Here is a 24,635-nt window from a genome sequence, read left to right on the forward strand (position 1 = left end):
CTGAGTTACAGCCCTACTTGCCAGAATGAGCAGAATGAGAAAGAATACTGGCGGGTTACAGACCGCCGCTTTGCGGCGCTTCCCCGCCGCCGCCATTTGCTCCGTGCGGGAGCCGCAGCAGCCAAACCGCGCGACTCCTGCGCGGAGCAAAAAAGAAGCTCCATTTCGGAGCTTCTTTCTGCGGCGCATCTATGACGTCGCGAGGCGCCTGGCGCAGACTCGCGACGTCATAGGCGCCGCGACACGTCTGGACGCTGTGCGTCCAGTACGTAAAGAAGGCGGCGCCCATGTAGAAGGGGCGCGGCCATCTTGTACGTATAGGATACGTACTAGGGTTAGGGGGGTGCGGAAGCACCGCCCCTTCCCAAACCCTAGTACGTATCCTATACGTACTAAATGGCGGTGTGTATCCCGCCATAGTTTCTCGACATTCAGAACAAGGTTTTTCATTTTTCTTGGGAAATCAGTGAATGTTACATACAGATGGAGGCTATCCATTCATGCTCATCGTTATTTGGTTTGTTACATTACTAATTTATTATTAATTGTGTTTTACAGTGGATTCAGAGTACTCTACTGTGGATGGTTATAGTTTGATACATCACCACTAGCCTAGAAAATGTAAGTTTTAAATTTATACATATTTATAATATTGTATATGGTAACAACAGCTAGATTGCTTTATGCAGAAAAGTGGAAATTACACCAAATCCCTTCATTAGAAGAATGGTTGGAAAAATTATTAGACATGAGAGACGTAGATAGACTGTAAAAAAAAACCTAAAAGACAAAAATGAAAATAATAAAGAAGATTGAGATTTAGTAATTGAATACTGGAAAAAAGCCAAAGGGGGGGGAAAAAAATCAGGACTGAATAATTAGTGAATCAATAGGGATGAACAGTGGAATATATATATAAAAAGGAATACATAGCAAACATAAGAAAGATAAAGAAAAAAACGTGCAAAGATCAGGTTAAATAATAAAGGGTAAGATATCATGGGCATAGAGAACTGAATTAACCACGCAAAGAAGGATTAAAATAACAATAGTAATAGATAAAGAAAATGATAGTTTCTATATTAACTGATAATAAAGTATTTGTAGAAATAAGAAAGATATTAGGTTGGAACAAGATACAGTATAGACGTTATATGGCATATACAGATAGTCTTAGCATGAATGTAGGTAATGTATGGAAGGATAGAATGTTTGTTTGTATGGTTTGTATGTCAGTATTATATTGTATTGAATGTATTGTGTTGTATGGAAAGTGTGTTAGTATGTTTGTGTAGTAAATGTGTTAATATTTTGTATTTGTATTGGTATAAGAATAAAGAATTTAAAATAAATATATTTATACATATTTAATACAAACACACACATTTAATATATACACATATATGTGTATATATATTTGAGAATGGGATTTGTTTGGAGTAAAAAGTAATGCCATTCCTGAGATTTGTAGTTCTATGGGATATTTACAGTTCTCTGCCAGAGTACTTTGGTGCCTCCCCAAACTGTACATCCCTGGATTCCATGGAATGCAGCCTAGAAGGAGAATCAGAGTGCTATAATTGTGGGGTGCAAAAAGGCTGTTCACTAAATATTGTTGCACTTCTAACACGTTATAATTTGCTCACAATATACATCTTTTCCAACAGATCTTGGTGTTTTGTTACCCCCCAGTTGTACCTCCATGAGGAAAGCTAGTAAGGAAGAAAAGCTGTGCTTCCTAATTTACTTTTTTCTTTCGCTGCAGTAGTTCTCTCTCTCTTTCTTTTTAAAAAGAGATCATTCTTGCTTCATAGAGGACACATAAAAAAGGTCAAGACTTCTTGGCAACAAACTCTGCAGACTGAAAATTTCATTTCAAGGAAGGTGCAGGTAGAAGCACAGCAGTTTTTGGAGGTGTGTTTGGACTTCCACATGGCTATGGAACTCACTAGAGTGCCTCAAGCAACTTGCAGTCCCTCTACCTTGCCTACCTCACAGGGTTGTTGTGAGGACAAAATGAGATAATCCAGTTATCTTGTCTCATACATTTTGAAGGAGATGTTGGACAGTACTGTGAAAACTAGTTCTCATCACATGAGCCTAAGGGGGAAGGGGTATGCATTGAGATGGCTTTTCTTGTTCTTTTTTCTAAAAAGGTATTTGTCCTAGTGCTGCGAAGCTTAGAGCAGAAGGACTGAAGAAGCCTAAATTATCGTAAGCAATAAATCAAAAATATTAAAAATGACAGCACTTGTATGTAAGTCACTGTGAATTGATGTATGGGAACCAAAGTCCAATGCCAATATTCAGAGCAATTAATCTTCTGCATTATTATGTGGACTCTGAACTCTGGAGGCGCAGAACTCAACTTCCTGAGAATCCTTTAAACTAGAAACAGAAACTAGTGGTTGCTAGTCCTCATGGTTTTTTGAAAGATGGAAACGTGTGGCAGCCAGGCCTTGACATTTAAAGAAAGCCACACATTCTTCTCATTCCCTTTGGGAAGGTGGGGATTACAGAGGCCCCCAGATGTTGTTGGATTACAACTCCCAGATTTCATCTCCATTAACTGTGTTACCTAGGGCTCCTGGGATTTACAGTCTAACAACATCTGGAGGCCCCTATGGTTCACACCTAGAGCCTTTAATTCTCTCCTTCCTCTAATATCCCATTTCATCTCATAACTCCAGCACCCCACTCCTTGGAGGCAAGGATCTGTGTTTGAAGATTTATTCTTTAATAAACTGATGTGGAACCTTAGAAACAGCAGTGTTGTTGTTGCTGATGGGTATTAATGTAATTTACCGGTATCTAACACAGATCTTCTTTTCTAGTTCTACTAGATTTTTTATATCTTTGCTATATGCCCCTAGATTTTACTCTCAACTTATCTACAGGTCATAGCAAAATCCATAATTTTGGCCCCAAAGCTTGCCCTCGACTTATACATGAGGTCTACTTATAGTCGAGTAAATGTGGTAAATAAATTAGCCTTTCTCGAGACCAGGACTGAGTGATCATTTTGTCTGCTTCAGACCCCGAACCCACAACAGCATATTTTTAAGACATGGATGGTTGTATCCATAGATGCAGAATCTGTGGATACGGAGGGCCAACTGTATTCATTAGGTACAGAAGAACACACTGCTCTCTGCCTGCTGTCAGATTTTGATGGGGATTGTGGCAAGGACAAATTCTGTGGGGAATTAGACTACAATGAGTGGGTCATGGGTGCATGGGTCATTAATGTGTCTTCTCAACCCTGAGAGGTTGTCTGCCTCTGCCCTGGAGCTATGAGAGAGGGATGTGTGTTTAATTCTTCCATTCTCTGGCAATCTTATGCCACTATTTACCAGACAAAACCTCATATTTTTCTATGAATCCTCCTTACTGCTGAAGCACCGTGTTCATAAAGGATGAAGCAAAGCAAAACAATGTCAAAGAACTTATAAAATTCCATATCAGAGATATGGATATAAAATATCAGAGATAACTCTTTGCGCTTATTCTTAAGACAGGATGGATGAGAGAGTAGAGAGAGTCAGTGCTTCACATATTATACTCTTGCTTTACACCAGGAGATGGTTCCTTCTTTTAAATAAGAGTTAAGATACAGTACTTACATTAATCCATGCATAAGTCGACTCAGGGTTTTTGGGGTCAATTTTCGAACCTAAATTTCTACACTTATACATGAGTATGTACAGTAAGCAAGTTAGATAGGAAAGAGTAAAGCATAGGTCCATCAATCACACTCCAGTCTTAAGCAAAGGTAAATGTATATAAACAAAGAAAAAGCCATACAGACAGGATGGCTAGGCAGGCCATGCGCTTGCCTGCAAGGCAAAGAATGCTTTGTGTGCTAGCATCTTGTATATTGTTGCCTTCTTCTACAATCGTCTAGAAAATACCACGTCATCATCTACCCTACAGAGTTTGGGTCCAAGGAAAGGGGGAGAAGGTTCCCATGCCAGTTAAGCAAATTGTTTATCCAATCTCCAGGTGCCAGGATGGGCTAGATAGAACATTTTATCTCTTGGCACTGGAATGTCACTCCTCCACCTCCCGTACCATCTCACTGCAAGGGAGAACTTTCCTTGACCCATTCTCCATAGGATAAACAAAGTCTATCATGCTGCTAAAGCCTGAACCACACATTTACTGAAACCCTAGCCCTAACATTATCCTCTTGTATATAATGGGACTTGAGCATCCACAGATTTTGGTATCCACAGGGGTCTGGAACTAAACCCCAGTGGAAAACCAAGGTCCAACTCAGTTGCAAGACGCACAAATCAAAAAAAAGTTTTAGGACTTGTGTTTTAGAATTGCTTCAAGCTCCAAGTGAGAGGCTGCTGGGCAGTCTTCGTGGCTAACTCTTGGTAGATCTCTGCTGTGGAGAAAATGTCTCCCCACATCTCTGGAATCCAAAGTGTTGGCATGAGAGCCGCACATTGGAAACAAAAGCAGTACAATCAATTGCAATGAACTGATTCTGCATAGTTGATTTTGTTGTTGTATGTTATTGTGTAAGTTTTGATGTTACTGTAAGCTTTCGAAATGATTTTACTAAGGACTTTATCACATGGGGGAAATCGAGGGTTTAAACAGTGATTATCCCATGAAAATCACACAATCGCGATTAACATTTTCACACACATTGTGATTAAAGAGCCATTACCCCAGGAATAAATAGGCAATAAACAGCAACAAATCATTCAAGGGATTTCCCCGTGAATGATTTGTTACTGTTTATTGCCTGTTTATTCCTGGGAAAATGACACTTTAATTGCTATGTCGTGTGAAAATGTTAATTGCAATTGTACAATTTTCATGGGATAATTGCTGTTTAAACCCCCAATTTTCCCCGTGTGATAAAATAGTATGAGAAAGCAGTATATAAATATACCGATGATGGTGATTCTCTTATTAATTATCCCCCCTTGCCCTTCTTACAACTGTGTGATTTGTTTATGTGACTAAATGAAAGAGCAATGGACTTGCTTCCTTGCTGCTGATGGTTAATAAAACATGACTTGAAAACAAAGCTGTGAAAGTTATGTCATTGAAACATATAATGCCTGTGTCACAGTTCACAATTTGTTATTTCAGGCATTGTTCCAAAAGTCCTTTAAAAGTCTGGTGTAATCATAGCTTGTATTAATACTGTGTTAGTGAATATAAATAGCTTCTCAGTAAAAGGCTGAGCTGAGAGTAGAGTGTTTTGTGGCTGATATGATAGTTGAATGTAAGCCTGCTGGAATCAAGCCAGCCACTGGCCATGCTGGATAGGGGATTCTGGTAGTTGCATTCCAAAAAAGTAACACCCAATTCAGGGCGATTACTTTGGAGGTTGTGTTACCCAAAGAAAGGTGGGAGGACTGGTGGATCCTCACCAAAAGTGACATCATCTTTAAAATTTTTGGGAAGCATCATGGATGCTTTGTGATAGTCTGGGTAACATGAGGATTGTTTCCATCTATATTAGTCATTCCCAAAACACCTGGAGGACCATAGTCTGGGAAACCTTGATCTATATATTTTTGACAGTAAAGGTTTCCCCTTTGACAAGATTGTCTAGTCATGTCCGTCTGTAAGGGCCATTGCTCATCTCTGTTACTAAGCCAAAGAGCCAGCATTGTCTGAAGACTACTCTGTGATCATGGGGCCAGCATGAATGCATGGAATGCTGTTACCTTCTCACCAGAGTGGTACAGTGGGCCCTTGATATACATGGGAGATCATGTTCTGGATCCCCCCGCGTATGACAAAATCCACGTATGCTCAAGTTCCATTGACCTCAAAGGTGGCGTGGCCACATGGCTGCGTGACCATTGAGAACAATGGGACTTTGTTCCCCCCCCCCCCCCAGCCACCCGAAGCCCACCTTGCCTTCCTCTCCTCCTCCTCCTCCAACTCTTCTTTGCCCTCCTATCGTGAGTCTGGAGGGCAGGAAGCAGAGCGGCAGAGCCTCAACAGGTCTGGAGCCGAAACAGATCGCGAGGTCATCCAGCTGGACCCCAGCGCTCCCTCCAGGAGTGCCATCCTTAGAGCTTCCGGCTGGGACCCTTACTTCTAGCAAAGGGACACCCAAGCCTCGTGGTTCCTGCTGTCCCCAGCGTCAGGCCTGGGCAAGCCCCTCCAACTCTCACAGCGGTCACAAGCGTTCACCCAGGCCTGGCGCCGGGGGCAGCAGGAACCACGAGGCTTGGGCGTCCCTTTGCTGGAAGGAAAACCTGGAAGGAAGCTCCGAGGGCAGCACTCCAGAGTCCCCATTCCTGGAGGGAACTTTGGGGGCCCCTTCCTTCCAGGTCTTCCTTCCACAGCAAGGAATTCATTCTGTGCACATACAGGGCTAGACTTAGGACTGATATTTATACCTTATATCTAGCCTCTGGTGGTGCTTAAAGTAGGGTTGCCATATTCCAGTCCATCATATCCCCTTGTATATGATGGAAATTATTATAATTACTGTATATACTCATGTATAAGTCTAGAAATTTTAGTCAAAAAATTGACCCAAGAAATCTAAGTCGACTTATCCACGGGTCAATGTAAGTACTGTACTTTAACCCTGGTGAAAGGGAAGAGTGTAATCTGTCCTGCAAGCATTGGACTCCCCCCCCCCCATCCATCCAGCACTTAGTGTGAGCAAAAACAGTTATTCCTGATGGAATTTTGTAAGTTCTTAGGCATTATTTGCTTCATATATCCTTTGTTACATGCCCCTAAATTTTACCCTTGACTTATCCATGGGTCATATGAAAATCCATAAGTTTGGCCCCAAAACCTGCCCTCGACTTATACATGAGGTTGACTTATAGTCGAGTATGTACGGTAAGCATATTATTAATTTGCGTTCTGAGTATATAAATCCAACACATTAATTATTGCTGTTCAGCAGTGGCATCACTAGGGGGGTGAGACGGGTTCGGACTGCACCAGGTGACACCAGGTGACACTACAGCTCCTCAGACACCTTCCTTTTGGCAGAAATGGGCTGTGGGATTCATCTGCTTCCCTTTAAAACGTTTTATGAAATGGTAGGAGTGGGGTGAAGCTCAGTGAGAGGAGAAAGGAGAGGACACAAATTTTTAAAATTAAAATTTCAAATTTGAATTTTTTATTTGATTTTTTAAATTTGATTTTTTAAAAAAAAATCTGTTCTTTTTTTTAAAAAAATTAAAAACACCATATTATAACCCAATCTTCACTGTGTATATGTAAATACATTTAGGTTGTACGTATGATATTGTAATTTGAAGATATAATTTTTATGCTGCTAGTTGTTTATGTCACAACTACATTCGTCCCTCCAATGTGTGGCTTTGACTTTTGTGGATTTGATTATTCATGGATTTGATTAATATGTTTTCTCTAAGAACATCTAGGTGCTCCATTGCAACTCTATGGTCAACTTTAACCAAAGGTTGCACTGAAGGACCTAGAGATTCCTAGAGAGAACACTCCTCTAGGCATTTGTAGCTCCACCAGTGCAATTCTGTGGTTAATGTCTGGTAGATGTTGACCACAGAATTGCACTGGAGGACCTAGATATGCCTAGATTCCTTGTTCTGTCAGGTGAAAACATAGTGTTTTTGTTAGTTGTGGTTTTTCCACATTCATGGGGGTCCTGTGACCCTCACACCAGCGAATGTGGTATGTAGGAATTACGATTTGTGAGTAACATTAGTGCAAAAATGCATTACTAAGGATTCTGTATGGTGTGAAATGAGAGGAGGTCAATGCGGGGATGACACCATGAGTTACTGCACTGGTTGACACCAACACTAGGGATGCCACTGACTTTTTAGTCCTTTCAGTCTAGGATTTTCCAAGTTTCCCAGGACAAATGGCAACCCAAGCCTAGAGAGATTTTGCAACGTAACAAAGACCTGTTGATCATCCCATGAATCGACAATGGGATTCCAGACTGGTTGATGCATGCTGAAATTTCTGTGCCTATTACAACCATTAAAAGTATTGGGAGCCTCTCCAGTTTTCCATCTTCCCAGTTGGGAGTCTTTGGAAGGTGCAATTCCCACCTCAGCCACCAGGGGCCGCTGCTGAAACCAGAACGCTTAAGGAGCAGGCCTTTCCTCCCCTACTTTGATCCTACCCAGCCCTCCTCTCTCTCTCTCTCTCTCAATAGCGATTGGTGGAGGAAAAAGGTGATCATAGACTACTGATAAAAATTAGACAGACCATTCTGTTGGGTGGAGGGGCATATTGTGAGACATTTCCTACCTCAGAGTTGGAAAAAGAAAAAAATGGCTTCCTGTGGTTCATCAATAGAAATAATGTAGTTTGACACCACTTTTTAGCTTTATTAATTTTAATACATTAAAAACACATTAAAAAACCATATTTAACAATACATTACATAAAATCATCACCATTAAAAACAATACGTACAAATATCACATAAACATATACACATATATCCTTCCTGATTTATTTAAAAAAGGACAAATATATATGTACATATGTGTACATATATATGTACATATGTGTGTATACATATATATATATATATTCATTACTATACACATATATGTACATTGTACATATATGTATGTGTGTATACATGTGTATTCATTACTATATATATTACTATACATATGTACATGTGTGTGTGTATATATATATATATATATACATATATCTTCATTACTATGCATATATATGTACACATATATTTATATATGTGTGTGTATACATGTACGTGTGTGTGTGTGTGTGTGTGTGTATGCATTACTATATATTCTATATGTATGTAGTATATATAGTAGGAGTTGGGTATGTTTAGCCTGGAGAAGAGCTGATATGATAGCCCTGCTTAAGTATTTGAAAGGCTGTCTTATTGAGGAGGGAGCAAGCTTGTTTTCTGCTGCTCCAGAGAACAGGACCCGGAACAATGGATGCAAGCTCCAGGAAAAGAGATTCCACCTCAACATTAGGAGGAACTTCCTGACAGTAAGGACTCTTCGACAGTGGAACACACTCCTTCCTCAGAGTGCAGTGGAGCCTCCTTCCTTGGAGGCTGTCTTTAAGCAGAGGCTGGATGGCTATCTGTTGGGTATGCTTTGATTTGGATTGCCTGCATGGCAGAAAGGGGTTGGACTGGATCAGGGCCCTTGTGGTTTCTATGTTATATATAAGTGCATATATATGTGTGTATATATACACACACGTACATATGCAGACATACATATATGCACGTATTTGTTACTATACATCAGTGATCCTCAAACTGTGCCCTTTAAGAGATTTTGGACTTCAGTTCCCAGAAGCCTGCGACTCTGGGAGCTGAAGTCCAAAATTCTCTCAAAGGGCAAAGTTAGGGGACCACTGCCACACACACACACACACCTGTGTGTGTGTGTGTGTGTATATATATATATATATATATATGTGTGTGTGTGTGTGTGTGTCTGTGTGTGTATTCATTGCTATGCATATATGTGTGTAGATATGTACATATTTCTGCGCCCGTGTATAATTTTTTTTATTTCTTTTCAATTAAAATTTTAAAATGCTACCGTCTGTATTTACTATCTCTATGGGCGAAGGAGGCGGAAGCGCGGCCAGGGGAGGGGCTCACGTGACCACGGGCTCACGTGACACTCTTGTTGGGGGGAGAAGAGGAGGAGCGCCGGCAGCAGAAGAAGCGATAACAACTAGCAGAAGGCAGGCGGTCCAAGAGGCAGGGATGGCGGAGGCCGTGAAGCCCCGGAGCAGAGCCAAGGCCAGCCGGGGCAAAGCCAAGGTAACCCAGCCTCAGAGGTCCCACAACCACCCATAGCCTTTTATACACATACTGTACATACATGCTTTTATATGTATGTGTGTGTATACACACACACACACATACACACACACACATATGTATCTATAGACAGCAATATATATAAGTGCTTACACACAATACACACATATATGTACATATAGACAGCAATATATAATAAGTATATATATATATATGTACATATAGAGAGTAATATATATATAATTAGTATATATTTATACATATAGATATGTGCATATAGACAGTAATACATATAATAAGTTATATATATAGTAATGAACACATACCCATATATATATACACACCCGCACATAAGTAAACATGTACATATATATGTATGTACAATAACACCACAAAAAACATTACATCCACAACATTCAGCAGCTAATACTGAAACTGGCTCTTTTTTAATGACAACAAACAAACAAACAATATACTTCTTTTCCTCGATTTTGGTTTTATTCTGGAAGTATGATTCCCTTTTATCCGAGTTTAATATTTTTTCATCGTGTGGATATTAATAACACCAAGATATAAATTACTTAGATTTCTTAAAGATAACTTAACATCCTCACTGACTAAACTCATCCCGACTCCTATCTTCCTTTCTGAACAAGAATTCTTTCTTTACTGCCCTCCTTTTGATGCCTTTATGGAAGGATTATGAATAGAATACGATGAGAAGAAGGCAGTGAGAAGAATGGAGGCATTAATAATAATAATAATAATAATAATAATAACAACAATAATAATTTTAGAGGTTTTTTCTTTAAAATATTAATGGTTTAGTTAATATGAAATGGTTTAATAGGAATGAGATTTAGGTAAGGCAGTAAAGATTGGATAAGTAATATGATTTATTACATATTGTAAGTGGAATATTATGTAAAGGTTTTCTTAAATACTATTTTAGGTAAGTTATAATATTAATAAAAAGAAATAAATGCTGCAAAGGGGGAAAACAGGTATGACAGAACTGGAAAGGATTTCCTTTTTGACAAGTCAGAACCCTTAGGAGGACTTTGGCTGCTGCCTTTTCACTCTTATGTCGTTCCTTGTGAGTTATTCCAGGCAACACAGGCAGGGTCCACTTCTTTAAAGTCCAAAGTACACTGCAGAGACCATCCAGTTTGAGACCGCTTTAACTGCCCTGGCTCAGTGCTAGGGAATCCTGGGAAACCGTAGTTTCGTGAGACACTGAGCCTTCTCTATCAGAGAGAGCTCTGGTGCCACAATGAACTACAGTTCCCAGGATTCCCTATCACTGAGTCAGGGCAATTAAAGCAGTCTCAAACTGGATGACTTCTGCAGTCCGTTTTAGATTTTGGTGCACATTTCTGCTGCATCTCCAGAGCCATTTTAGAAAGGAGCTTTGTTATTATTATGTACACAAATATGTACATATGTGTATATGTGTGTATTATTATTATTATTATTATTATTATTAACCTTTATTTATAAAGCGCTGTAAATTTACTATGTATATATGCATAGTAATAAATATACACACATATTTATACACACACACACATGTTAATGTGTACATATAATAATAATAATTTATATCCTGCCGGCTTACAGCAATAATAAAATTCATACAATGTAAAAATGAATCCTACTATCTCCTCCCTCCCATAAAAAAATAATAATTCCCATACAACAATAACAATAAAATACAATTTAAATCATTAAAACAATTAGAGACAGGAAGACAGGCATCTTGGAGTAGTCAGTAATAGTAATAGTAACAACAATAACAAAAACATTGCTTACAATTGGGGCTTACAATTTAAAAGAACAATACACTCATCGCTCCACATTTGCAGCTTTGACTTTGGCGGATTTGATTATTCATGGGTTTTATTAATATGTTCTCTAGGAATATCTAGGTCTTCCAGCACAACTCTATGGTCAACTTTAACCAAAAGTCGCACTGGAAGACCTAGAGATTCCTAGAGAGAACACTCCGCTAGGCATTTGTAGCTCCTCCAGCGCTAGTCTATGGTCGATGTCTGGCAGATGCTGACCACAGAGTTGCACTGGAGGACCTAGAGATTCCTAGAGAGGTCTTCTGTCAGGTAAAAGCATAGCGGTTTTGTTATTTGCAGTTTTTCCACGTTCACAGAAGTCCTATGCCCCTAACCGCAGCGAATGTGGAGGGGAAAGTGTATGGTTAAAAACATACCAAAGGGAGCACTAAAAGAGAACTAAATTATTAAAGTATTAAAACAAGTAATGCTAAAAGAATGAAACACAGTTTAAAAAAAGAGAAAAGCACTTAAAAACACTTATGACAAGTAAGAGAAAGGGTCAATATGATTTGAGGACTGCGGTATTTGACAGATTCTGTTATAAAGAGGAGTAAAAGTCGTTTGCTTTGGTCCTGATTTTTGCCTTCATCGGCATGTGTCTGAATTAATGAAGGACAGAAACAAGACCGGCCCTGTCATTATGCAGAGAGAGGCAGCTAGTCTGATGTGTCATGACTGGGCAGCAGCTGGTTGTATTTTAAATGTATTGTTATTATAGAATTGTAGAATCATAGAGTTGGAAAAGACCACAAGAGGCATCCAGTCCAACACCCTGCCATGCAGGAACTCTCAATCAAAGCATCCCCGACAGATGGCCATCCAGCATTATATACAGTGGTCTCTTGGTATCTGCTGGGGTTTGGTTCCAGGACCTCTATGGATAACAAAATCCAAGGATGCACACGTCCCATTAAATACAGTGGCATAGAAAAATGTTGTCCCTTATATAAAATGGCAAAATCAAGATTTGATATTTGGAATTTATACTTTAATTCCCCCCCCCCCCAAGGAGTGGATGCTTGAATCAGTAGGTAAAAAGAATGTGGATAAGGAGGGCCAACTGAGTGAACAGAGAGGTGACGGTGACATTTATTTTAACCTCTCATGTCAGAATAACTTGTTTTGTTTTGAATATACTTTGACTTGGGGTGTGTCTGCAAAGAGCGGGTACCATTTGCTTCTCTTCTTCAGGCAGCAAAACACCTTGGACTAGGTTTGGATAGAAACTTGCTATCGTTGCAAGAAATGAATGGTGTGTATGCACATGTATGTTTTTAATGAAAGCAATGGATGCCTTAGGATTCTCTTATTACAATGTCTTGGTCGTTCATGAAGTCTCATTTCTGTTGTGGATTGAGTTATTTTGCTACTTAAATAAGAAGTGGGCAATCTTAGCAGGTTCAGAGGTCAGTTTTGTGCCGCTGGAACCCTATAGCAACCACATGGATTGTCAGAGTTATTAACTGAGAAAACCAGAAGCCTCTGGAATCAAATAAAAAATAGGTATGTTTTGATGTGAAGCAGTGTGCAAGTTTATCCTACTAAAAAGGCTGCTAGGGGAGACAAATCACACTTTTTCTTTAGCTAGAAAAAATGACAGTCTGGAGGAGTTGAAGGCCACAAAAACAGCCTGGCGTGCCACATTTGGCTCCAAAGCTACACACTGAACATCCCTGGCCTGCAAAGAAAAAGGGAAAAAAAGGGAAGAGAGGTTGATCATGTTTTTTTTGCATCCCTTCCAGCAGCACTGTGACTCTCACATGGTACTTCAGTAGACTGTTGTCATGTATTCAGCATGTTGGCTCTTCAAAACAAACAAAACAGTAACCCAGAAAAGTATTACTCATAGAGATAAGCAAAAGACATCTACTGAAGAAGTGGGAAGTTTTTTTGTTGGAGGCATTTTACTTGTCACAAAAGTGTCAAGGTGGCTTAAACTTAAAACTTTTAAAATATACAGTGGAACATTACGAAGTGGCTAGCAAACATTTAAGAGCAGCAGAATAAATCAGAAGATCAAATTACACATATGTGCATGTCTAAGATGCTAGCAGCTAAAGCACAAAACCTCCAAACCAAGCAATATTTTGCAGGTTGAGTATTTCTTATTTGAAATTCCGAAATACTCCAAAATCCAAAATTGTGGCTGAGTTAGTGACACCTCTGCTTTCTGGTGATTCATTGTACACAAATTTGTTTCATGCAGACAATTGTTAAAAATATTGTGTATAAAATTATCTTCAAGCTATGTGTATAAGGTGTAAACAAAACATAACATGAATTTCTTGTTTAAACTTGGGTTCCATCTTCAAGATAGCATATAATGTTTTTGCAAATATTCCAAAATCTGAAAAAAATCCCAAACACTTCTGGTCAAAAGCATTTCGGATAAGAGAAATTCAACCTGTTCTGCTTTCATGTGTGGCAGCCTATCCTAGGAACGGGGTGAAGTCTGGCATTCAGATGCATAAAATAATAAAAATTTACAAATAGTGCAGATGGAAAATCTGAAGTTAATTATGCAAATATAAAAACTTTTGTGAACTTTTGTATACACCCTGTTTTTAGTTTAGAAAGGTTACTAGCCCAAACCAATATTTATTCATCTGGCTCCCATACCATCCTGCAGAAGAGGAGCCTACCTCTAAATTCTACCCCCCCCCCTTTTGGTGCCATGTCCTATTCACAGTCATTTGAAAGGCTGCAATTGGCCATTTTTAAATATTATCCTAATGGCACATGATTATGCTTATAATTTAAGTGAGAGATATAGTTTTATATGAGACCTTTGTTTTCAAGCTTTGTTTATTTTGATTTTTTTGATTTTTTAAGTTATATGATAGCTTGAATCTTTCTTAGAAAAAGGCGTTTAAGAAATATGATTACTGTAATCGATTAACTGATTGATTTGTGGTCTAAAGTAGAAATAGGACATCTTGCCAGACTTACTATCATTAGACTTGATTTACTAGCACATAGCTGTTGTTGCTGCTCAGATACCAAACCTTAGTTGTTACTCTTTTCCTTTCCACCAGGAAAAAAAGAAAAAGGAGGAGAGAATCGTAACCCCACTGCTCCTTCCCAGCACAGTTAAAGATGAAGAAGGATCTTTCCAGTCCCACGAATCCCAGGTGGAACACCTTCCAGAGTCCACGCTTGATAGTGAAGCAAAGGAAAGAGAAACTGCGTGTGATGCCCCACAGAATGTGGCAGCCCTTGATCATGAAGAATCTCTAGCAACCCCCCTGTCAAAGCCCCCAATACAGGTGGAAGAACTCAAAAAAGCTTTGCAGGAGGAAAAAAACATGGGAGGAGAAGGAGCCAATACTCAGAGCAGCCTCGTGGAAGCAAAAGAGGCAAGCTCTAACCTATCAGAAAGTAGGATTCCTTGTGTACCTTCAACCAAAGAAAGTGGGCAGGAGCCAGAAACAGGGAATATTGAGGATTATGCAAAACATTCATTTGTTTCTTGTTCAGAAGAGGCTCCTGCCTCCGTCAGTGTCCCCAGCAAAGAAGCCAAAGAGCAGGTTCCAAACTCTGGTTTCAAAAAACTATATCCAGCTTTGCCATTGGAATTATTCAGTGACAGACTGTCTGAACTTTCCATCCAGACCCCGTTGCCTAAAGGAGGGAGACTTTATCCGGAGATTCCAGTAGAACCAGAGCTGGTGGCTTTTACCAAAGAGCAACTGAAGGTCTTTGAGCCGTGTTCCTGGCTGGAGAATGTCGATTCCTACGTGGAAGAGTTTGGGAATGTTGCACATCAAGACAGGCATGAGTTCTTTGAGTTGTTACTGAACTACTGGCGCTGCCGGAAGCAGCTTCTCCTGGCCGAGGCAGAGCTGCAAACCTTGACCTCAGATTGCAAAAATGCCAAAGGCCGCCTATGGACTTTCAAGGATGAGCAACAGACTGTCCAGGTGGAGTAGGGAAAACTGGTTTCTATCAGGGTTGGCTAGTTTAAGCCAAATTGGTTTAAACCATGGCTTAATCTATGGTTTAAACCACATGATAAAAAAATCAAACAACTCCTAGTTTTTTTAATTGATTATTCATTTTTTAAAAAAGTTTGGTTGTTATTGCTATTTTCCAACCCTCTTTCAATCCTTTTCCAACCCTCGTACTATTTGAATTTTAAAATTTTAACTTAACCATTTATTGACAGTTGTTCATTTTTTCATAGACCAGTATCTAGTGTCAGTTGCATCTTTTTAATTACTTTATTTTATAGTCCAAGAAGGGGGGCTTAAAAAAAACAAAACTTTTTTCCAATCCTGGTGTCTAAGGCATGGTACAGACAGCCAACAAGCGGCATACCAGCGCTGGTATTAGGGTTAGGGAGCGTGCACCATGTATACGCTCCCTAACCCTAGTACGTGCCGGCAGGGCGATAATGACGGTGCCCTGTGTACATGGGCGCCACCACTATGACGTCATGCACGCACTGCGTCCAAACGGTGTGGCGCGGGTGTGATGTCTTCACATTGCCCCAGGCCACTTATGGTGGCCTGGCTGCAAAGTGAGAAGGAGCTCTGAAAAGGAGTTCCTTCTGGGCGCACGCCTCGTTCCTGCAGCCACCAAAAGGCTGCAGGAATGAAGCCAGGAAGAAAAGAGCCGAGTGGCCCCTTACTCCCATGGCTTTGGCTCCCGGGGTGTTTAGGGCCATGAAGAGCCAAGGACACTCCTTTTCTAGGCCATGGGGAAGCGGCATTTTGCCGCTTCTCCGTGACCTGGAAAAGTGCTGGATTGGGGCCTCTGGGCTGCCGGTGAGGCTGCCCTGGCCCCAATCCTCTGCGGAAAGGGGCAGGTGCAGGCCGCCCCAAAGGGGCGGTTTGTACCGCACCTAAGACATTCACTAAAATTACATGGTCTACCTTTGGGGAATGTCTAATTTGAATTCTTCTGTGGAAGAAATCTTACTGTTGAAAAGTGGCTTTGATTGTAAATGTTTTGGCGACTTTTGATAGTGTAAATCCTGTTATTCATGTGGTTGCATTTTTTAGGCAGTTGCACAAAAATGGTATACTAATCAGGGTTGCACAAGCAGAGTTATATAGGCATAACTGTGTCCTGCTCTGATTTAAATGCAATTCTTGTCAATACAGAGTCCAGGGAGTGGATGGGAAGAGATCTAGGAAAGATGAGTTAGGCTTGAAACAGATGAGCCACAAGCGCTGTGTCGGTGCCGAAATTAGTGTTCCAGACCGCGCGGCAACCGCACGCTCTGAAACCCTAATACATATGGAAAACCCCATCTTTACGTGGCACCGTCCATACGTGGCACGCATGCATGATGCAAGCACAGCGCCGCGTCTACACCTCTGGGCGCTGCGTTTGCGTTGTGGAGGTGTCACAGTGCGCCAATAGCTCACTGATGACGTCCTCCCCACGCGCCCAAATGAACCCAATTTTAACAGGTTCTTTTTAGAGTGGAGGGAGCCTGCGTGGTTTGGTTGCTGCGGACTTGCTCCGGAGGGAAAATGGGCGGTTTGTTGAGCCCCTTAGTTACCAGGAGGCTGGAAATGCTGTGATAGAGAAGAGTGAAGAGTTTATGCCGAGACAAGTGCAGTGTCAAGGACTATGTTGTCACTGAATGTCGGAGAATGTCCAAAGGGTTCAGCAACAAGCATGGTTGTAAAACAGTTGGGGTGGGAGTCAGTGATGATGAACAGAAATGCATGAAGAACTGAGAATTCAGAGACATAGCCTTGTTAGTTTGGAATATCAATATGCAAAGGGATCTTGTAGCACCTTTGAGACTAACGGTGTGAGAGATGTTCTAGCATACAGACTTGGTCAACTTTCTCAGATGTATGGAGTGAGCTGGTGCCATCCATGCTTCTGAAAAAGTAGACCAAGGGGCTAAACAGACCGGCATTTAACGCCGGCCTCGGGGCAAAGTGGAAGTGTGGCTTCTGAACACTGCATGGCCCGACGCCAGTGTCATTTCACACACCCATGGCACTCATTTGGTGCAGCATTTAGACATTTGCCGGCACTAAAAGGAGTGGCATTTGCACCAGATCAGAACTGTGGCATGCAGTTGCCATGGCTCTGATCTGGCGAGGAAAGGGACAGCGGGACACCTCTAAAGGGATGGACTGTCTCGCCCCCAAGTCTACAAAAGCTTATGCCAGGGGTAGGCAACCTTTTTGAGCCGGGGGCCGGGTTGCTGTCCCTCAGACAACTGGGGGGGCCGAAGCCAAAAAATAAATAAATATTTTTTAAATAAATAAATAAATAAATAAACTGGGACAAATGTAGGACAACAATTTCAAATGGAGGATGCTTTTTTAAAAATATGGAGGACATGCTAAAAATTTGCTGATTTTAAAAAAAATGTTAATATAAATGCATGTTTCGGAGACTTCTATAGACAATTGCCCCCCTTGCCTGCCGCTTGCTCCCCTTGCCCGCCGCTTGCTCCCCTTGCCTGCCGCTTGCCCCCCCTTGCCCACCTCCTCCTGATAGGCCAAAGGCTCCAGCAGCAATCAGCGGCAGGACCAGGGCCTTGCCGAGCCGCATCCGGCCAGCGGGCCGCAGGTTGCCTACCCCTGGCTTATGATATTTCTTTTGCACAATTAGTCTCACAGGTGCTACAAGTTCCCTTTGTACAGTGAAGAAATGAAGACAAAGAACAGTGACAGAAAAGCTGGCCTCTTTATAAACATTAAGGCTCCTAGTCTCACCTGGCTTCCCCACTGTTCTCAGTTGTTCTTTGATTTCCTGCTCCTGAGGAGCTACACACTGAATCTGGTGGGGGAGGATTTAAGTTTAGCTGCTTTTGCCTCCTTCTTAGGGCCTGAGCAACCATTCTTTATCTTGTTCTAACCCTGAGCTGTTTTGCACAGTGGAAGAGGAACCTGGCTAGCCTTTGGCTGTCTGACTGGGTGGGTCTTTGGCCTCCCTTCCTTTCATACTGGCAGGGCAAGGCTTGTTCTTTGTCTGATGAGAAGTTGTTGAAAGGAGGCATGACACCAGTTTCTTGCAATTTCACTTGATGGTTGGGGGGTTACTGTGCCGTTGTGCAACAGGCAAAGGTGAGGCATTGACCATCTTGAGCAATTAGTTGTGCATTTGTGAGATCTGCTATAAGCCTTTACCATTGGCTATGTTTGCTAAGACTTCTGGAGGTTGAAGTCCAAAATATCAAGTGAACCAGAGTTTCCCATTCCTTTTCTATGGCAGCCTTGTAAACAAGCTCATACAGGTTTCTAATAACCTGTATTTCCATGCTGGCCACAGTGGAGCAGGCTTTCCTTCTTGCATGGAAAGACTGGCTATTGGCCTAATTACAGGCCAGTAGAAGAAAACATGTCTCTACAAAGAAGACTGTGAGAAAAAAGCATGGTGTAGTGGCTTGAGTGTTGCAGTATGATTCTGGAGAACAGGGTTTCAGTCCCAACTTCTCAATGGAAACCTACAGAGTGATCTTAGGTAAGTCAGACTCTCTTAGCCTCAGAGGAAAGCAAAGTCCAAGGACCAAATCTTGCCAAGAAAAACCCATGGTATGTTTGCATTTGGGTCCCTGTAACGTGGAAGCAGGTTGAACTCACACAGCAATAATCAAGGAGACTGGTGGAGGAACAATGGTGTGATCCATTTGTAATCCATACATTTCTACTCAGAAGTAAGTCCCACTGAGTTTAGTGGGGTTTACTCCCAAGAAAATGGGTATAGCAGTGCAATCTTAATTAGTGTGGACTTTGAGCCATTATGTTGAAACCAGGGTAGTGATTCTTACATCCAGTGGCTTCAGAACGGCCCAAACAGACAGGCCAAAATAAAGCTGCTTGAGGTCACTTTGGAGGTATGCTGTTTAAATGACACACATATCTTCAAAGGCCAGAAGCTATGCCAAAGCTGTATTCTAGTCCTTAGGTCTGGAGCATGGCTTTTGGTACAGTTTCCGGCCTCTTATGACGCATGCAGCATTTAAACAGCATACCTCCAAAGTGATCCGAAGTGGCTTTATTTTGACCTGTCTGTTCAGGTCCAGAAGATACTGTTTAGAAGATACTATTGCATGTTTTCCAGGCATGTCTCCCACAAATTATGCACCTCTATTCAAAATAAGTTTCTGGGGCAGAAAGGTAAACATAAATTGAGCTGTATTTAAAAGCAAAGTTTATCTTAGTATGCTGCTGTCCTTATTGCTCTGTGTATTACACTAAAAGATAGCCATTAAAAAAAAACAACATTATTTAGACTGCTAGAACTCTGCAAATGGTGAACTACAACATTCTGGGCACAGCTGCTAGATTTGATGCAGCCATCACAGGTTGAATGTTCCTTATCCAAAATGCTTGGGACTAGAAGTGTTTTTTATTTTGGATTTTTTCAGATATTGGTATACTTGCATATACATAGTGAAATGAGACTCAAGTTCAAACATGAAATTCATTAATGTTTCATATGTACTTTATAAACACAGCCTGAAAGTAATTTTATTCACAATACTTTAAATATTTTTGTGCATGAAGCAAAGTTTATATATATTGAACCATCATAAAGCAAAGGTGTCACTATCTCAGCCACCCATGTGGACGGTTTTGGATTTTGGTTTTCGAAATTGTGGATAAAAGATACTCACCTGTAGTATTAATTTTATTTGGATTGAACCACAGCTCAAGATGGCTAATAATCTTACCAAAATGCATATAGTTAAAATCACATGTTGTTGTTGTTCTGTGCCTTCAAATTGCTTCCGGTGTACGGTGACCGTCAGATACCTAAAATCTCAAGCCTAAAATCATTAATTACATATATCTAAAATTTCCAGTATCTTCTGTAAAAAAGTAACAGCCAAATAGCTGTCAAAGACAAATGAAACACTTGGCTTATCTCCCAAAAGGTGTACAAATAAATATATTTTTAACTGGTGCCTGAAAGACAGAAGTGAGATAGGTCAACCATGGTACCACCACCAAAAAACCTGCCCTGTGTGGTAGCCCCAGAAGCTTTTCTGCTGCACAGCACCACTAGAAGGGCTTTGCTGGCTGAACTTCAATCCTGGGCAAATCATTATTAGATCAAGCAGTCCTTGAAATACCTGGCCCTGAGCCTTTTAGAGTTTGGGGCCTTGATACTAATACACCGAATAGCTGTATGCACTTCTGTTTCTGCATCACTTTCCTACAGTACTGTTATTCACATTTTAAATCTGACACTTTACCATCTCCCTTGCAGGGTGTTTGTGCCGATCAGTGCAAAGTGTCTGGCCACCATCGTTACCAGACAGTGGAAGTAAATGAGGGTGCCTTGGGAGAACTGAAGCGTCTGTTTGAAGCCCAGGCTGAGCATGTGCACCAGACATTGGCCTTGCACCTCTATACCTCTGTGCTGTCCCGCCTTCAGGTGGAGTCTTACATCTATGGACTGCTCAGCAGTTCTCCCTTGCTGAAGTCTCTGGGCATCCAGCAACATGATCGAGGTGTGTGTCTCCCCTTTTGGTTGGATTTCTGTTAATAATAATAATAATAATAATAATAATAATAATAATAGGATTTATTTATATGCCGCCCAATCACTGGGAATCTGGACAGCTTACAACAGAGGGGATAATAGACGGTTCCCTGCCCTCAGGCTTACAATCTAAAAAGACACGACACAAAAGGAGAAGGGAATGGTGGTGGGGGGTGGAGGGATCAGGTCCAGCATTCTCTCCCTCTGAGGCCTGGACCAAGGCAGAAGGACCGGAGGGAGGGCTCTTCTTCTTCAGGCTAGCCCTGATGGAGCTGGGCCTGCCTGGTCAACTCCCTCATAGGCTGAAAGATGACAGTTATGGAGGGAGGAGTCTCTTCTGTTAAGATTGTGCCAAAAATGATGGGTGCTTCTACACTGTAGAAATAATGCACTTTGACACCATTTCAACTGCCATGGTTCCATCCTACAGAATCCTTGGATTTTTAATTTTGTGAGGCACCAGCATTCCTTGGCAGATAAGGCTAAAGACCTTGTGAAACTACAAATCCCTGGATTCCATAGGATGGAGCTGCTACACGTAATGTGGTATCAAACTATTATGTCTACAACGTAGATGTGCCCTATGCGTCATGGACAGTATAGTAGAAGCAAAAAATAAAGTTTTGTGCTAAAAACTTCAAGTGTTCTGATCTGATCTGATTATACAAATTAAACATAGTGGGAGGGGGAGAGAGCAGATGTGTTCCTCATCAGAAATGATGTATCGCAGGGAGGGAAATGTCAGGTCCATGTAGGTTAGCTCTTCCACTGCATCACTCCATGTGTGTCCAGCATATGCTAGAAAGGGCATTCTGGAAAAACACATGTATAACTTACCCATGAAAATTGGGGGGGGGGGGTCCCAACTGATTTAGAAAGGCCTTGTGCAATGCAGACAGAGAAGACTCTATGGGGATAGCTTGATAGGATGTAAAGTCCCAGATTACACACTGAATTGACAGTGGTGTGTATGATCAACTTATTCTTTGAACTTGGTAATAGTGGTTGGCTTCTCCTTTATTCATTATACCCTGCCTTTTCCCTAGTACCAGAACTCAAGATGGCTTACAAAATAGGAGAGCAATTCCAAATTTAAAATACATACAAGGATATAAATAAAAAGACATAAATTGTTTAACTGCATTATAAGATAATCTGTAGAATGACGTCTGTTTAAAAATCCACTGAAAGACAGAAAAGAACAGTCAACAAGATAGCATGCCATCCCAAGCCCATTGCAGTCAGTTCCACAAAGCCTGTTGGCTCATGCAAGGAGTACTCAGTACTCAGGCTGCTTGCCATATGCAGAAATAAAGCAGTTTGACACCACTTTAACGTTCATTGCTCAATACTGTGGAATTTTGGGATTTGTAGTTTGGTGGGTACCAGAAGTCTCTGACAGGGAAGACTAAATATCTCAGAAAACTAAAAAGTCCAGAACGGCATAGCATTGAATCATGCCAGTTAAAGTGGTTTCCAACTGCTTTATTTCTGCAGTGTGGCAGCAGCCTCAGAGTTGATTTTTTCCAGTTCCTTCCTCTGGAATAAAACCAACAGCACCTGGTATTCATTGGTGGTCTCCCATTCAAGTACTAATGAAGGTTCACTCTGCTTAGCTTCCAGGATCAGTCAGCAGACTAATAATTGGTGAGGGCTCTTGTACTGTTGATGGATGTGTAGAAGAAGGAATTTCAACCATGGTTGTTTGCCAAGCAACCGAGTAACAAACAGCACTTGCTGAAATTTCCTCTCCAGCTTACAGTCTGCCAACCCTAGGGTGGGATCTTGTATACACAACAACTCTGTGTGGTACACTGGGGCCAAGAGATAACAGTTTGACTTCGTCTTAGGCCATTTAGTGGGTGCCATAGCTGAGTGGGGTTTTGAACCCAGTACAGGGGACCCCAACCTAAGGCTGCCACTTGGTATTAAGACTGATTCTCTTCTTTTTCTCACCTCATTCTCAGCTCTTAAACAGGACGAAGACTGTTCCTCAGACTTGGGGCCCTTGAAGGAATGCATCAGTGTTCTCTTCAGTTTTACCCGCAGGGTCGTTGAAGATCCACAGTTTCAGAGTGATGTCCTCTCATGGCTTCAGAGGCTGGTGAGGAAACCGGTGCAGATAATTCTACAGCAGAGCTTGGATCTTCAGTCATCCAGGCAGAAATCCATCACTAGCACTTCTTTTATTTCTCCTCACTCTTGTTTTACCCAGAGTGGTGGTAGTGATTCATTGAGTTCTAAGACATAGCAGTTTCCTTATTACTGGTAGCTCCCCGACTGACATACAGTGAAAAACAATCCAATATAAATTGAATTTAGGAGACAGCATAATAAAACAAGCAATTAGAAACAGCAATGAATTAAAAGCAGCACAGATTAAATGAGGTGTCATACAGATGTCTGAAAATATCATCAGAGCATCTTATGAATTCTTGAAAACTAACAGGTTTCACTTGGGGCATAACTGATTATTGATTATTTTAAGTTCTCGTACATCTATGGCTTTGCCATTCTCCCCCTTTAGAAATTACCTTTGAATTTCTTTCCCATCTATACAGGTGTCAGTCTTACAGAGGGTTGGCTGTCCAGGGGACCATCTCTTCCTCTTAAACCACATCCTTCATTGTCCTGCCGGTGTCAGCAAATGGGCTGTTCCATTCATTCAGGTTTGAATGTTTAATCTCCCCTATATGGAGATGTATCTGAAACCAAATTTCTCACAGAGGTGTGACAACTTGGACAGCAAGTGGAGGCTCATGGTGGAATGCTTCTCTTAACAAAAATTAGTATTTTCTAAAATTCTAGAAATGTAATATGACAGGAAGAAAATGCAGATGTAGAGGTTTATTATCTTGTAAACAGTCTCCCATTTATGGCTACATCAAATGTTCAAATGGTGAAACAAGTAAACATACTCATTGCAGGACCACACTGTTCCAAACTCAGGAATAGCAAAACTAAATGCCTCTTGGACAGTTTTCTGTTGTGAGGGTGACATTAAGAGTGTGATTCCCTGTTTGCAGTTTGAAGTGACACAGTCTAGGATGGACAGTATCAGATGGTTCTTCTTCAGATTTGAATTTGTACTCTGTACTTAATTTTTTATCAAGCATTCTGTAAAAGCTTCTCAGCTGGGCTCTTAGAGAAAACATCTTTCCAGTAGTCCCCTAAACATAAACAATTTTATGGTTTGTGTGTATGTATCTTTAATTCTCAGACTCAAGACATTTGTGATCCCCAACTCTGATTTAATGCCTCTTTTTGAAAACATCTTCCTCCCTTGCTTATTTTCAGATTCAAGTCCTTGGTAACCCATCTGGGGTCTTCCATTTTATGCAGTCCCTTGCTTTGCTGATGTCTCCTGCCAAGTATGTACAAATGGGTTTGGGGGGGGGGCTTCAGAAATAATCCAGTTTGATACTACTTTAACTGCCATGTTCCAGTGCTATGGAATTCTCAGATATGTAGTTTAGTGAGACATTTAGCCTTCTCTGTCAGAAAGCTTTGATGCTACAATAAACTATAATTCCCAGATTTCTATAACATTG

The 24,635-nt window shown here is 41.0% G+C and overlaps 2 protein-coding genes across 8 annotated transcripts in view; both read left to right on the forward strand.

Annotated features, from left to right (window-relative positions):
- PSTPIP2 (proline-serine-threonine phosphatase interacting protein 2) overlaps nucleotides 1-4,674 on the forward strand; it is a 53,657-nt gene extending 48,983 nt beyond the window's left edge. For all 3 annotated transcript variants that reach the window (XM_042454905.1, XM_042454906.1, XM_042454904.1), the window contains 2 exons: nucleotides 559-621; nucleotides 1,668-4,674. In XM_042454905.1, coding sequence (XP_042310839.1) covers nucleotides 559-611 — 53 coding nt within the window. In that variant the 3' untranslated portion in view covers nucleotides 612-621; nucleotides 1,668-4,674. The remainder of the gene's footprint in view (nucleotides 1-558; nucleotides 622-1,667) is intronic.
- A 4,973-nt stretch (nucleotides 4,675-9,647) lies between these two features.
- Nucleotides 9,648-24,635, forward strand: part of EPG5 (ectopic P-granules autophagy protein 5 homolog) — an 88,609-nt gene continuing 73,621 nt past the window's right edge. For all 5 annotated transcript variants that reach the window (XR_006101928.1, XM_042449358.1, XM_042449359.1 and 2 more), the window contains exons 1-6: nucleotides 9,648-9,769; nucleotides 14,655-15,539; nucleotides 20,809-21,052; nucleotides 23,052-23,188; nucleotides 23,646-23,753; nucleotides 24,382-24,455. Coding sequence is in view for 4 of the 5 variants with exons in the window: in XM_042449358.1 (XP_042305292.1) it covers nucleotides 9,713-9,769; nucleotides 14,655-15,539; nucleotides 20,809-21,052; nucleotides 23,052-23,188; nucleotides 23,646-23,753; nucleotides 24,382-24,455 (1,505 nt within the window). In the remaining variant the exon portion in view is untranslated. The remainder of the gene's footprint in view (nucleotides 9,770-14,654; nucleotides 15,540-20,808; nucleotides 21,053-23,051; nucleotides 23,189-23,645; nucleotides 23,754-24,381; nucleotides 24,456-24,635) is intronic.

Source organism: Sceloporus undulatus, chromosome 2 (assembly GCF_019175285.1).
Source record: "Sceloporus undulatus isolate JIND9_A2432 ecotype Alabama chromosome 2, SceUnd_v1.1, whole genome shotgun sequence".
In the NCBI taxonomy this organism is placed as follows: Eukaryota; Metazoa; Chordata; class Lepidosauria; order Squamata; family Phrynosomatidae; genus Sceloporus; species Sceloporus undulatus.